General features: G+C 47.2%; 1 protein-coding gene across 1 annotated transcript; it reads right to left on the bottom strand.

Annotated features, from left to right (window-relative positions):
- Positions 1–4,764: 4,764 nt before the first annotated feature.
- On the bottom strand, positions 4,765–9,911 carry LOC104478986 (pancreatic alpha-amylase). The gene is made up of 10 exons (XM_086753923.1): positions 9,744–9,911; positions 9,043–9,189; positions 8,637–8,834; positions 7,026–7,256; positions 6,499–6,632; positions 6,289–6,411; positions 6,074–6,173; positions 5,741–5,862; positions 5,503–5,628; positions 4,765–5,185 (listed from the first exon to the last, which is right to left on the bottom strand). Exons 1-10 carry the CDS (start codon positions 9,909–9,911, stop codon positions 4,996–4,998), a joined length of 1,539 nt encoding a protein of 512 aa, XP_086610049.1. The 3' UTR covers positions 4,765–4,995.
- Positions 9,912–14,168: the final 4,257 nt, after the last annotated feature.

Here is a 14,168-nt window from a genome sequence, read left to right on the forward strand (position 1 = left end):
TTGCTCTTTCTTGGTATGAGTTAGTCCAGATCCTTCCAGTCCTAGAACAAACAGCATGTGCATCAGATAGGACCGCGCAGCCCACAAAGTAGCAAACTCTTCAGAAGGCAGAAAAGAGAAAAGGATTATTGCTTTTGTTGTTATTCTTGCATTTCTTCGGTAAGATTATTAGCAAAGTAAATTTAAGAAGGAAAACAGAAGACACAGAAAATCAGCAAGTTCCCTTGCAAACTTCTGAGTCCGTTTTGCTTCTCACCTTTCGCTTGTGCCCGGCTGCAGGGTCACTGGTCAATGAAAGCTCTTCTGATGTCTGATTTCTAACTCATCAGTATCACTTTCAATTCACTGTAAACTACTCTTGGGGAAAAAAAAAAGGCAAATCTGGGTGAAGTTCAGCTCGTGGTCCAGCTCATATAAGCTGAATTACACCTGTAACTCACTGCAAAATCGTATTTTTGCTACCGGATAGGGACAACTGTGGATTTGTTGTCCACGCGTCTGGCTTTATAACAAAGGGTGGCCAAGCTGCCTACAGGAATTTTGAGCCGTTGTTCACTCCGGATCGCTCGGGAAGAGGCTCCATGGGTCTTCTCTGGAACACTTATTAGAATTTGCAGCATGAATATTTTTTCTTGAAGTAACCAGACTCTGTTCTGACATACAAACAAAATCCAAGATAAAGTCCCATTTCATATCAGTCAGAAGTCAGTGTATTACCCATGTGGACATTAACATGGTGAAGTAACTGTTTCTGCCTGTCGTAGCTCAGCCCCAACTGGGACCAGACTACGCAGTCTCTCTCCCACTCCCCCCACCCTCTGACAGGACAGGGGGACAAGAATGAGATAGGGAACAAGATAACCTCCCCCCACCCCTCCCTCTTCCCGGGCTTAACATTATCTCTACCACCTTCCCCCCCCGAGCGGCACAGGGGGGAAGAGGGAATGGGAGTTGCGGTCAGTCCATCACACGTTGTTTTACGCCGCTGCTTTGTCGTCAGGGGAAGAACTCCTCACGTTCCTCCCCTGCTCCAGCGTGGGGTCCCTCCCATGGGCCACAGTCCTTCGGGAAACTGCTCCGGCATGGGTCATCTCTTCCACGGGTGCAGTCCCTCCAGAACGGCTGCCCCAGCGGGGCCTCCACGGGCCACAGCCGCCTTCAGGCACCCGCCTGCCCCGGCGTGGGGTCCTCCCCGGGCTGCAGGGGGATCTCTGCTCCTCTGTGGGCCTCCATGGGCTGCAGGGGGACAACCTGCTCCACCATGGGCTGCACCACGGGCTGCAGGGGAATTCTGGCCTGGAGCCGCATTACTTCTCCCCCTCCTTCTACACTGACCTTGGCATCTGCAGCCGTTCCTCTCACAGAAATCCTTCACAACAGGCTGGCAGATGCCTCTCAGGATCTCTTCACATCTCATCTCCTCTCCACTCCTTTCAGCCAGGCCGGGCCGCATCGGGCCCAGTCACCGCCCGGCGGGAGGCCAGAGGGTGAGGGGTGCAAGGCCCACAAGGCTCGCGCCTCCCCCTCTCAGCTGCTTCACATCTTCTCCTTTTTGTTTTCTATTTTCCCCTTCTTAAATACGTCATCGCAGAGGCGTTATCACGGAACACTCTGCTACCAATTGGCTCAGCCTTGGCCAGCAGCAGGTCTGCCCTAGGCCCGGCCGAGTCCACTGAACAAAGAGGAAAACACTGCTTGCAGTTTCCTACAGAAGCTGCCACCTTAGGCCCCCCCTTCACTAAAAAAAACCAGGACAGTTCCTTCTGCGCTGCCTTCTGGCAATGTTACGGAGCTGTCAGGAGCACACTCAGATCTCCCAGGGATCAGCAGTGCAGGTGGTTAGGGTTGGAAGGGACCTTCAAAGGTCTTCTAGTCCAACTGCCCTCCAAGAAGCAGGGACGTCTCCAACCAGATCAGGTTGCTCAGAGCCTCATCCAGCCTGGCCTTGAACTTTTCCTGGGATGGGGCATCCACCACCTGTCTGGGCAACCTGTTCCAGTGTTCTACAACTCACATTGTAAAATTTTTTTTCCTAATATCCAATCTGAATCTGCCTCCCTCTATTTTAAAACCATTACCCCTCATCCTATCACAACAGGCCCTGCTGAAGAGTCTCTCCCAATCTTTCCTGTAGGCCCCCTTGAGGCACTGGAAGACCGCTATCAGGTCTCCCTGGAGCCTCCTCTTCTCCAGGCTGAACAGACCCAACTCTCTCAGCCTGTGCTCACAGCAGAGGTGCTCATCATCTTTGTGGCCTCCTCTGGACCTTCTCCAACAGCTCCACGTCCTTCTCATGTTGGGGGCTCCAGAACTGGACACAGTACTCCAGGTGGGGTCTCACTAGGGCAGAGTAGAGGGGGAGAATCACCTCCCTCAACCTGCTGGTCACGCTTCTCTTGATGCAGCCCAGGATGAGGTTGGGTTTCTGGACTGCAAGCGCACATTGCTGGTTCATGTTGAGCTTCTCGTCCACGAGCACTCCCAAGTCCTTCTCCTCAGGGCTGCTTCCCTGCCCAGCCTGGATTTGTGCCTGGGATTGCCATGACCCAGGTGCAGGACCTTGCCCTTGGCCTGGTTGAACTTCATGAGGTTGGCATGGGCCCACCTCTCCAGCCTGTCAAGGTCCCTCTGGATGGCATCCCTCCCTTCCAGCGTGTCGACGGCACCACACAACTTGGTGCCACCCACTTGCTGAGGGTGCACTCTATCCCACTGTCCATGTCACCGACAAAGATGTTGAAGAGGGCCAGGCCCCAGCACGGACTCCTGAGGGATGCCACTCGTGACCGGTCTCCACATGGACATTGAGCCATTAACCACCACTCTCTGAGTGCGGCCATCCAGCCAACTCCTTATCCACCGAGTGGTCCGTCCATCAAACCCATGTCTCTCCAGTTTAGAGAGAAGGATGTCGTGCGGGACAGTGTCAAATGCCTTGCACAAGTCCAGGTAGATGATATCCGTTGCTCGTCCCTTGTCCACCGATGCTGTCACCCTGTCATAGAAGGCCACCAAATTGGTCAGGCACGATCTGCCCTTGGTGAAGCCATGTTGGCTGTCACCAACCACCTCCTTGCTCTCCATGTGCCTTAGCATGGTTTCCAGAAGAATCTGCTCCATGACCTTGCCAGGCACAGAGGTGAGGCTGACCGGCCTGGAGTTCCCCAGGTCTTCCTTGTTCCCCTTCTTAAAAATTTGGGTTATGTTGCCTCTCTTCCAGTCATCAGGGACCTCACCAGACCGCCATGATTTCTCAAATACGATGGCCAGTGGCTTGGCAACTTCATCTGCCAGTTCCCTCAGGACCCGCGGATGGATCTCATCAGGTCCCATGGACTTGTGCACCTTTAGGTTCCTCAGATGATCCCGAACCTGCTCTTCGAGTACAGTACACTTCAGCAAATCTGTTGGACATCCTGTTAGAGGTAAGACTGACTCTACATCAGGCAAAACGCTCACTGCACTCCAATGTAACTGAAAAGGGAGTCCACATATGTTCACAGGCACAGACAAATCCTTCTCCATATTCAGCACCTCCTGCTTATTTATGGAAACCTTAGATCAATGTGTGTCATTTCAATCACTTGCCACAATAGCTGGGGGCTTGGGGGCGGATTTGCAATTTTAAGGCTACACTAGCTATTGAATTGGGATTAGGTAATGTCTGAATAACAGCTAGCATAGAATCAGACAGTTTCTCAGCATGAGAGCTGAATGCATGGCTTAAACAAACAAGGGTAGAGTAACCCAGAGAGAGCAGGCAGCGCCAATCTGTTTCAAAGGAGCACGAGGGCTCCCTGACCTGGCCCTCGCGGTAAACGGCAGGCTTGCAATAGTTACTAACATCCTGCCACGTAAGTCTCTGGATCTTTGACACTGTTCCAGCGAGCAGATCCAGGGGCTGTATTTTGCCAGCAGACCCCTGCCCTCAGCAAGGTGGTGCTGGCCACAGCAAGCAAGGGAGACAGACGGGAGGTCCAGCCTCTGGGCCAGGGACATGACCTGGCCCTTCCTCCCACACCGTGACAGCCTTGCCAGACACTCCAAGCCCTTGGGCATGTTGAGCATGAATATCCCTAGACCTCCACACGCTCTCTCCCACCACAAAAGGGCAACAGCCCTTAAAAGTACACCTTGACCTAAAAAATACTAAACCTGAGCATTCCTCTTCCAGTTGTCCCTCCAAGGGGTACTTTTGGCCAAGCAGACACCCTGATTTAATGCAAGGGCTGCACTCTCACATTTACATCGGCGTTTTCTTAAGACTGACAATGAAATTGGGAATGCCACTGAGTCTGTGGCCCATCTGTGTAATTCTCCAAGATATTACAGAATAAGAAAGCCTAACACACTAGAGACGAGAGTATGCCACTGTCACGAGGTCTAAGCGATGCCTGGATACACAGGTGGGTTCTCAGACACTTTTGTGACACCCACAGTGAACCTTTGTTTGCAGCAAGCCTGCCTAAAAGATCTGTGGTTTTGATTTGCACAGGCACAAGCTGACTGTGAACCAGGCAACCTGCTGGCTTGACTGATCTCACAGGCTGGAATAATCGGTCGGCACGGCCCAGCTTCCTCTGCCGACCCAGATCCCGGGTTTGGTTTGTCGCAAGAAATGGATAAACTATCTGCGTGTGTAGGCACTGCTCGTAGCTGACTGCCCACAATGGGGCTGCTCTGGGATGCAGATGTGTGTGCATGTATCAGCCGTGGAAATACTGCATTTTAACTCACCCAGGTGTTGGTTAGGGATTTTTTATTTATTTTTCTCCAGTATTTCTGTGATGTGGGAAATGGAGTGCTGCATTGCTGCTAGTTATGACATGACGAAGTTACAATCCAGTTCATTAAGGGAGAAAGCATTACTCTTCAATTTGGTTGCCATTTATTATTCACTAGATACAGAGAATCACTCATCCTCGAATACCGGGGAATCACATCTGGGGGAAACACTAGTGCACAGACCAACTGGAGAAGGATATCTCTCCTTACTTATAACTTGGCATTAACGTGAATTGCAACAAATGGATCTTCAGCATTGTTACTAATCTGGAAATTAGCCATTCCATCACCAGAAACATACACCTGTTTTCCGGTACACGTGTTGCCCTCCTTTTGTCCAGAAATAACATCACAGTAGGTACCAGCAGGCAGTCCAGTTTGCAAATTGACATTCATATACCTATGGGAAAATAAGTGAACGCTATATATATATTGTTTTCAAAACAGATATTTCAAGCAGGGTGTAAGATTTTTTAACCTGATGGTACTCCCTTGCTTTGAAGGGCAATGCAAAGTGTGAGTTTTTCGATCCTATCCCTGCTTTGCTCCCTACACTCTCATTTTGGCTCTCTACACCTGGCATGCAACTGCATGACTCTTGATCGGGCTGTAGTGATCACTTGCACTGGGAGAAGAGGACGTGCCCCTTCCCGTCAGTATGGCTGATGAGGGGTGCTATGCTCTTCTCTGGGGACACAGTCTCTACCACTGACTTACCAGTCATCGTTATTGAAAACGATGAAGCCTTTATTACCACGGCCAAAAGCGACTTGATTGCTGCCGTTATCCCACCAGTTGGAGAAAGGCTGACCATCCACCACATTACGGAAGATAACCATGTTCCTGAAAATGCAACAAATGCCTGTCACTGTGGCTGCAAGAGCTCTAAAGCCATGAGGAGCATGAAGCAAAAGCAACTGCTTTTACTTATTTTTTTTTCTCCACAGTGTCCTACTTTATTTGACGCCAGCGATGTTCACAAACCCAGTCATTGCCACAGGTCGTGTCTGCATTGATTGTAACAGGCTTTGTTGATCCATCTGAGTTACTTGGTGGTCCCACCCAGTCATTGATGTCCTGTGATTAAAAAGAGAAGTTTAAAACTTCTTACTGAAAATGCAGAGAGCCTGCCTGTAGGGAAAACCGAGCTGGAGCATCAAATTTCCACCCGCTAGATCCAACACGGGATGGAGAAATCACTTCACAAATTTAAATGCACTGGACTGCGTCTCTGGCTCTGTTCCGATCCTTGTTCACCATGAATTTATCTTCAGCATTACGCGCTTACCTGTCCATTTACAAAATATCTTGGCCAACGAAAACTTGACATCACACGTGTGAACCCATACGGATGAGCAAGCATGAAACCAACTGCCATTTTATAAAGTCTGTTTGTTAGACAAAAAAAAAATAATGAGACATGGAAAGAGAAACGGTGCCAGGGAACCAATAGACAAACAAGCAAAAGGAAGAAGCATCACACAGACAAGAGCAACCTCTTACCTGGCATCCCAGAAGGTTAGAATGGAAGCTCCACCAGCCCCGTGCCCCCTCTGGTTGTCGTGGTTGTCCACAAAGACCAGGGCTCTGTCAGAAGGCACAAAGCCCCAGCCTTCTCCCCAGTTCCTAGCCAAAAACACAAAGACTTGAAGCTATCCTGCCAACTGGCGCACCCAGTATATCCCGAGTAAGTCACAAGACGTTCACCCTTACTTTAAGTAGGCCATCTTTTCTCCGTTCCACTTGCGGATCACCGTCCCCAGTTTTGCACCATATTTGAATTCTGTCACTCGGCCATTTCCAAAGTAGTCACTGCCTTTGATGGGCTCTCCACCCAAGTCAATCACCTGGCACACGAAAGACAAACTGTGCATCTGTTCTTGTCTCACAGAGACAAAAAATGCAGTGTGCAGTCCTCAACATTAGTTCTTGCTTTACACTGAGAGAAAAAATACTCTGGTATATTTATTTCTGCTATGCAGATTGATCCAAAGTCAGTAAAATGCATGATGAACACATGCAAAAACTTGATCGAAGAAAGAACACATAAAGTTGAATGACAATCTGTTGTGGAGGCATTTTTAAAAAGTAAAACTACTTATATCTGCAGGGCTGCTCCAAAGAAATGGCTAGCTCTTCCCAGGGTAAAATTGGATGAAGATGTATTACTTCCATTCCTCTGGAGGACAGAAGTAAAAGAGGTATCAAGACAAACATAAAGGAAAAAACATAGAGATTACCTCCTGGTAAATGAAAGGTTTTGTTCCTGCAGAAAACCATTTAGTATTTAGATTTTTCAACTTGTCCAGAAATGCTCTCATGTCCCCAGGCCACATATGCTTGGCAGCATCAATTCGAAAGCCCGCTACGCCAATATCAATGAGGTAGTTCATGTACTCGGCAACTTTTGAGCGTACATAGTCCTTCTCCAGGGCTAGATCCAGAAGGCTAACCACACGGCAGTCCCGGACCTGTGCAATGGAAATTAAAAAAAAAGTTTTGAGGTGCCACGCTGTCAGCTTGTAAAATATGTCAATGAAATGTTTGCAGGTTTTGAGCCATAAAATCAATTCTGTTTGGATATCTATTTAGCATAGAAGAGAATTATGCCATGGTCTGCACCAAGACGTAGGTAAATTTACTATACAGCTCATTACTCAAGTTAGGACAGTTGGTGAAGGATATGACCTCCCTGTGCAGATGTAATCAGAACTGAGGATGAGAAACAGCATGGTGTATCACCGCCAAGTGGCCAAAGGAAGAGCAGTAACATTGAGAAAGAACTGCCATGCATTCTATCTACAAGAAAGAGTAAGTCACTCAATCAGGGTACCACCTTGCACTGCTGTCAATTTCCCAAGGGGGCTCCTTATTTTACAAGCTATAAGAAAGAGCTCACTGGCTGAGCTGAGTACAGTGGACTCAGTTCTGGAGCAAACTCCCACACATGCCCACATGAAACATACAAGCAGGGTTCTTGATTTCTCAGTATTTAGAATATTTTGCACGATGAGTACCTTTCCTGTACCTATGTTCACTACTTCATTCACTTGTCAGGTGAATAAGCACAGGTTTTATGAGTAACTACTCAATTTGTTTGGAGTTACAGTAACATTTCATAGAATCATAGAATGGTTAGGGTTGGAAGGGACCTTCAAAGGTCATCTAGTCCAACCCCCCTGCAAGGAGCAGGGACATCCCTGACTAGGTCAGGTTGCTCAGAGCCGCACCCAGCCTGGCCTTGAACGCTTCCGGAGATGGGGCCTCCACCACCTTTCTGGGCAACCTGGGACAGTGTTCTATAACCCACATCGTAAAAAATTTTTTCCTAATTTCTAATCTAAATCTACCCCCCTCTATTTTAAAACCATTACCTCTCGTCCTATCACAACAGGCCCTACTAAACAGCCTTTCCCCATCTTTCTTGTAGGCCCCCTTGAGGTACTGGAAGACCGCTATCAGGTCTCCCCGGAGCCTCCTCTTCTGCAGGCTGAACAGCCCCAGCTCTCTCAGCCTGGCCTCATAAGAGAGGTGCTCCAGCCCTTTTATCATCTGCGTGGCCCTCCTCTGGACCTTCTCCAACTGGTCCATGTCCTTCTTGTGCTGGGGGCTCCAGAACTGGACACAATACTCCAGGTGGGGTCTCACCAGGGCAGAGCAGAGGGGCAGAATCCCCTCCCTCGACCTGCTGGCCACACTCCTCTTGATGCAGCCCAGGATGCGGTTGGCCTTCTGGGCCACAAGGGCGCATTGCCGGCTCATGTTGAGCTTCTCATCCACCAGCAACAGGTTAAAAAAAAAAAAAAAAGAAAAATAAAAAAAGAGTTTGAACTTTTGCTAGAGCAAGTTACCTGATATATATCACCATAATTTTCAACATCTCCACTTCCAGTTCGACATTTGCCATCATTGAAATCCCAGCCAGAGTATGGTACAGCTGGAAAATCTCTGTTCCCAGCATTAAAATAGCTTCCACAGGTAGAATGGGTGCCTGAGCCACCTGCAGCTCCACACATGTGATTGACAACAGCATCCACATAAATATGAACCTGGAAAAGCAATTAAGTGCATTTCAGTATGTTTTGCAATGATAGTGAAGTGATAGTCAGAGCTTTACCACATCACTATTAATTTGATCTTTTTTTTCCCTTTCAGTTCATTCTCACTTTATGTCTCCTTTGAGAAGAGCAGCAGTAACCTCCCTCAGCTGAAACAGCACTTCTTGCCATATCAGATACAGATTTTCAAGGCACTTACTCCAACGTTGTTGCATCTTGTCACCATGTCTCTGAATTCATTTTCATTTCCGGATCGAGTGCAGAGCTTGTAGCTGATGGGCTGGTATCTTTCCCACCAAGGTCTGTTTGGATTGGTAATGACAATATTTTCATTTGGCGGTGAAACCTGCAGATGAAATTATGTACTCTGCACTTGGCACCTCTGCCCTCAGAGGCAGCCAGGCACCCAATCCAGTTTCTGTCTCCCACAGCATAAGCTCAGGTCTGTGAGATGTCCGTTCTGTAGACTGGCAACAAAGAAGGGGTTTTCCTTGTTCCTGTGAGCTGCCTATGTCCAACATGGGCCTGCTTTCAAGGACATGCACATGGGAGGGCTGAATTTACAGGAATTATTTTTACCTGGAATAGTGACATCCTTAGGAAAGACGAAACTCAATGCTTGTGCAGCTCCCTCAGAACAAGGTAAAGAGGAAAATTTAGCTTTGCAGAGGAAGTGTTTCAGAGGAAACTGTGCCCCTTTGTAACTGAACTGCTAGAGATACAGTATCATTCATTGGTCCCACAGAATCTAGGGTTGCATGTAACAGCAGTTATTACTTCCATCTCCCCCTTTCCAACACCCATGTTACTTGGAGCTGGCTGTCTCTGATTCAGACATTTTGATTTATCAATCGAATGCTGTAATACCGTTTTCCTACCCGCTCACAGGAAACAACTTACCTGAACTCCCCCAAATCCATTAGGAGCCAAATAGCGTTCACACTCAAGAGCAATATCCGCCCAGCGCCATTCAAAGAGATGTACAATAGAGGTTCTCCCAGCCTGAGTATTGGGGTTGTACTGCCCCCAGCAAAACCCTACAGCTGCGAGTAAGAGAAGGACTTGCATGATGCCTTCAGTATAAGGCTGTGGTCTTTCTACTGGCAATTTATACTCCTGCAAGATGACAAAGTTCCTATTGCAGCTGACAAAATTCACACAAATCAATGCTATCAGTTATTATTTGGCTAGCTAGCTTGATACCATTCTTCTGTTTTATTTTTTCCTGGATTGCCCAACAGCTGAAGATAAAATACCTTTTCACAATGACAATGCATTATCATAAACCAAGCGTTCTGTAAGCAGTCTACCCAAATTTAGAATTTTACTCCTTCCAATCATGTAAACAAAGACACTTTATCAAAAGTATTCCAAAACATAAACACACAGACCTTCAAAGGGGGCTCTGGAAGGTAAAAGGAAAGGGAGGCGAGGAAAAGACAACTGGAAATCTAACCGCTGTAGGAGAATGAGTGAGTCTGCCAGCATTCAGAGGCGTCTAGCTCTCAGGTAGCTCTGAGCTCAAACCAGGCTAGCTGATCAGCCACTCTCAGTCAGTAGCAGATGTATCACACAACAGATCGTGGGTCTTCACCAGGTGAATCACACTGGTAACTAGAAACTGACTCCTTTTCATGCCTGAAGTTTTTCTAGAGTCATTTCCCAGTTCCTGCTAGGAACTGTTACCAATTTTCTTCACAGGGTTGTGGAGAGCAACTAGTGCTCTCCCTGCTTGAAAATGATCAGAGCTGCAAGTGTTTTTCTCTCTGACAGAGACTCTGCACAGGGCTTCACCTCACTTCAAATGACCAATGATTCATCTGAGTCAAGGAAGGAAACTCAAAATCAGATGTAAAGTGATGCTGCAGACGACTTTAAATGCCTGACATGAAACCAAATTTGAAGGCCTGAGTTGTTGTCTGAGCCCTTTCTGGCTTTTCTTACAATTTCCTCCTTAAAAAAAAAAACAAAACCAAAAAACAAATCAAACCTTCTACCTTTTGTTCACGACTTAATTTCAGGTCTTCATTTGGAACTGACCTATATGACCAAAGTCTCTGCAAGAATGCCCCACGAATAAGCTCGAGTCAAGCCAGTGATAAAACAACACTCTGAGAGAATATGAAGATCAAAAAATCCCTGACATTTGAAGAGTATCTGTGAGAAAAACAAAAAGTCCACAAAACAGCACATCCACTCCAAGAGAAAAGAAACCTCAGTGCACTTTGTACCTGACCTGGCTCTAGTACATTCTTTTTGAAACTAGCCATGCCATTGAATATGTCACATGCATCCTTCTCTTTCCCAGAATTTGTCTTCAAGGACAAAACGCAGAAGCAGGTCCCATTTTCCCACCTGTTCATTTTCATATCACAGACCTTATCAAAGGTCTCTTTTTCCACTACAACAATGAAATAGTAAATTACTCCAAACGACCTTGCCTGCCCTGTAACAGCAAGGAACCAGTGAGAAGATCATGCCTTGTGATTACCAATTCAGTGAGAACAGACCTTCATTCTTCAGTATTACCAACAACAACCAAACAGGCCTGCGGTTAATTTTTACATTACCATTCCCTTTAGGGTTCCATTGATGTGATGGCACGTCACTGCATAATGACATGCATTTTTCACTGAAAAACCCTGCTATCAGCCAAGGACACATCCTTGATAGCCAACCCACTGGCAAGGGGAGTAGGAGCCCTCACATAACAGGCTATTCAGCAGCTCAAGCTAAAAAGGCTGTAGTATTTTAGCATGCTGAGAAAATGCATGAGGGCAGGAGAGTAGAAGTCATCCAGCACTAACAATTTATGAGTCTTTTTGAAGTATAAACCCAAATATAATGTATTTATAGTGCAGTTTCAAGCATGGTGTCTCTTTTGGTATGGTAAAAAAGTCAGGTGCCTAAAAAAATTGGCTTTGAATTTCAGGGGAGTTTTAGGAGAGTCGAAGCTTTGGGCAGGCAAGACATTGGAGGGATTTGGCTTTGTTTTCAAATGCTGCATTTTAATCCACTTGATCCCCAGTATCTCTAGAAACCTGGTTGTGAGGAACTTGCAGATCTCTGTTCTAGTCACTGAAATGACACCCTTTTATTTGCAAGCATTTACACTGCAAACCTAAAAAAGCAGGCCTGCTTTTGTATGTCCCTGTGTGGTCCCAGCACAGCTCTGTCAACCGAATACACAACCAATACCATGCCGCAAAGGCAGCATTTTCCCAATACACTGCTGCAGTGTCAATGTGCACACAAGAGCTAACAGCCTGTGACTGTCCAATAAACCTCTCCACAGGAAGAAGGCTAAGAGGAGACAAGCAAGAGAGACTTGCTCATGAAGCTCAGGGAATAACACAGGCTGTGACTGTCCAAAGGTGTACCAAAGAATGCTGACTTTATCTCAACACAAAGAGGGCTGTGAGGTCGCCTTTATTTTAGATAAACAGCTATGTCAGCTGAGTGCATCAGCTCACCACATCACCCTTGAGTGCATTAACTGGTAGTGTAAATATTACTCCAGAATTCATTAAAAGAGTGTGAATGTCCCTGGTTTAGCCAGACCAGCATGGGGGGAAGCGTGCACACAGCTGAGCGTAACAGAGTTTATAAAAACTAAACAACTAATAAAACAATTTCAAAGATAGTAACAGGCTTTAACTGGTTTCAACCCACATATTCCTTTCCAGTGGCTGAGGATACCCAACATCCTGATGCACACCAGCAACAGAGATCACATCAACACTGATTGAACTGTATCTTGCAATTGTTACATTTTCCTAGTGTAACTTATATTTGCATTGTCATTTCACTATATTTGGCATCACTCTGCTAAGTAAGAAAAAGGCACAAGCTGACTGTGAACCAGGCAACCTGCTGGCTTGACTGATCTCACAGGCTGGAATAATCGGTCGGCACGGCCCAGCTTCCTCTGCCGACCCAGATCCCAGGTTTGGTTTGTCGCAAGAAATGGATAAACTATCTGCGTGTGTAGGCACTGCTCGTAGCTGACTGCCCACAATGGGGCTGCTCTGGGATGCAGATGTGTGTGCAGGTATCAGCCGTGGAAATACTGCATTTTAACTTACCCAGGTGTTGGGCTGGGTTTTTATTTATTTATGTAAAGAGTTCCTTCAGTCTATGGCCAGCCTGGAGGTTGTGAGGAGCGGACTTCGGGAATCAAGATGCGATCCAGTATGGATTTGCCATTGTTCTGTTTATTGCGCTTTACAAGCACTCTTTTATATGCTAGATAGCTGTCCATATGCCTAAAGCAATAATTTGACTGGTTAAAGATACATACTGGATATAGTCATGTACTTCTTTCTTTGTCCATCGTACCGTAGCTTCTCAGCACGTATTCTCGCTTTGTCCATTGTGCTCAGATCCTGTTCAGTTCGATACATTCACCCCTATTCCCATCCACATAACTCACTTCGCTACATTCGCGTACATCGATAGACTTGCTCATATTCCCATCCACTACATCGATGGCCTGCTGCCTGCAGAGGCCTCTGACTCACAGATTAAACAGTCCCATTGTGTCTGGATTGTTCACTATATGTTCATTGCTTTCCAAATATCCCACATATTTATTTTATTTTCTCCCATGTTTCTGTGATGTGGGAAATGGAGTGCTGCATTGCCATGACTGCAGCCGTTCCTCTCACCAGAAACCCTTCACAACAGGCTGGCAGACGCCTCTCAGGGTCTCTTCACATCTCATCTCCTCTCCACTTCTCTCAGCCGGGCCGGGCCGAGTCGGGCCCAGTCACCGCCCGGCGGGAGGCCAGAGGGTGAGGGGTGCAAGGCCCACAAGGCTCGCGCCTGCCCCTCTCAGCTGCTTCACATCTTCTTTTTTTTTTTTCTGTTTTCCCCTTCTTAAATACGTTATCGCAGAGGTGTTATCACGGAACACTCTGCTACCAATTGGCTCAGCCTTGGCCAGCAGCGGGTCTGCCCTAGGCCCGGCCAAGTCCACTGAACAAAGGGGAAAACACTGCTTGCAGTTTCCTACAGAAGCTGCCACCTTAGGCCCACCCTTCACTAAAAAAAAACCAGGACAGTTCCTTTTGCGCTGCCTTCTGGCAATGTTACGGAGCTATCAGGAGCACGCTCAGATCTCCCAGGGATCAGCAGTGCAGGTGGTTAGGGTTGGAAGGGACCTTCAAAGGTCTTCTAGTCCAACTGCCCTGCAAGGAGCAGGGACATCTCCAACCAGATCAGTTTGCTCAGAGCCTCATCCAGCCTGGCCTTGAACTTTTCCTGGGGTGGGGCATCCACCACCTCTCTGGGCAACCTGGGCCAGTGTTCTACAACTCACATTGT

This window comes from Chlamydotis macqueenii, chromosome 8 (genome assembly GCF_036417535.1).
Source record: "Chlamydotis macqueenii isolate bChlMac1 chromosome 8, bChlMac1.mat, whole genome shotgun sequence".
Taxonomy (NCBI): Eukaryota; Metazoa; Chordata; class Aves; order Otidiformes; family Otididae; genus Chlamydotis; species Chlamydotis macqueenii.

Excerpts from the sequence above, each read along its gene's own strand:
- LOC104478986 (XM_086753923.1), bottom strand. The coding sequence starts at position 9,911 with ATGCAAGTCCTTCTCTTACTCGCAGCTGTAGGGTTTTGCTGGGGGCAG. Across the intron at positions 9,190-9,743 it reads ATGGATTTGGGGGAGTTCAG|GTTTCACCGCCAAATGAAAA; the intron begins GTAAGTTGTTTC and ends TTTCATCTGCAG. Across the intron at positions 7,257-8,636 it reads ATTATGGTGATATATATCAG|GTCCGGGACTGCCGTGTGGT; the intron begins GTAACTTGCTCT and ends TCCATTGCACAG.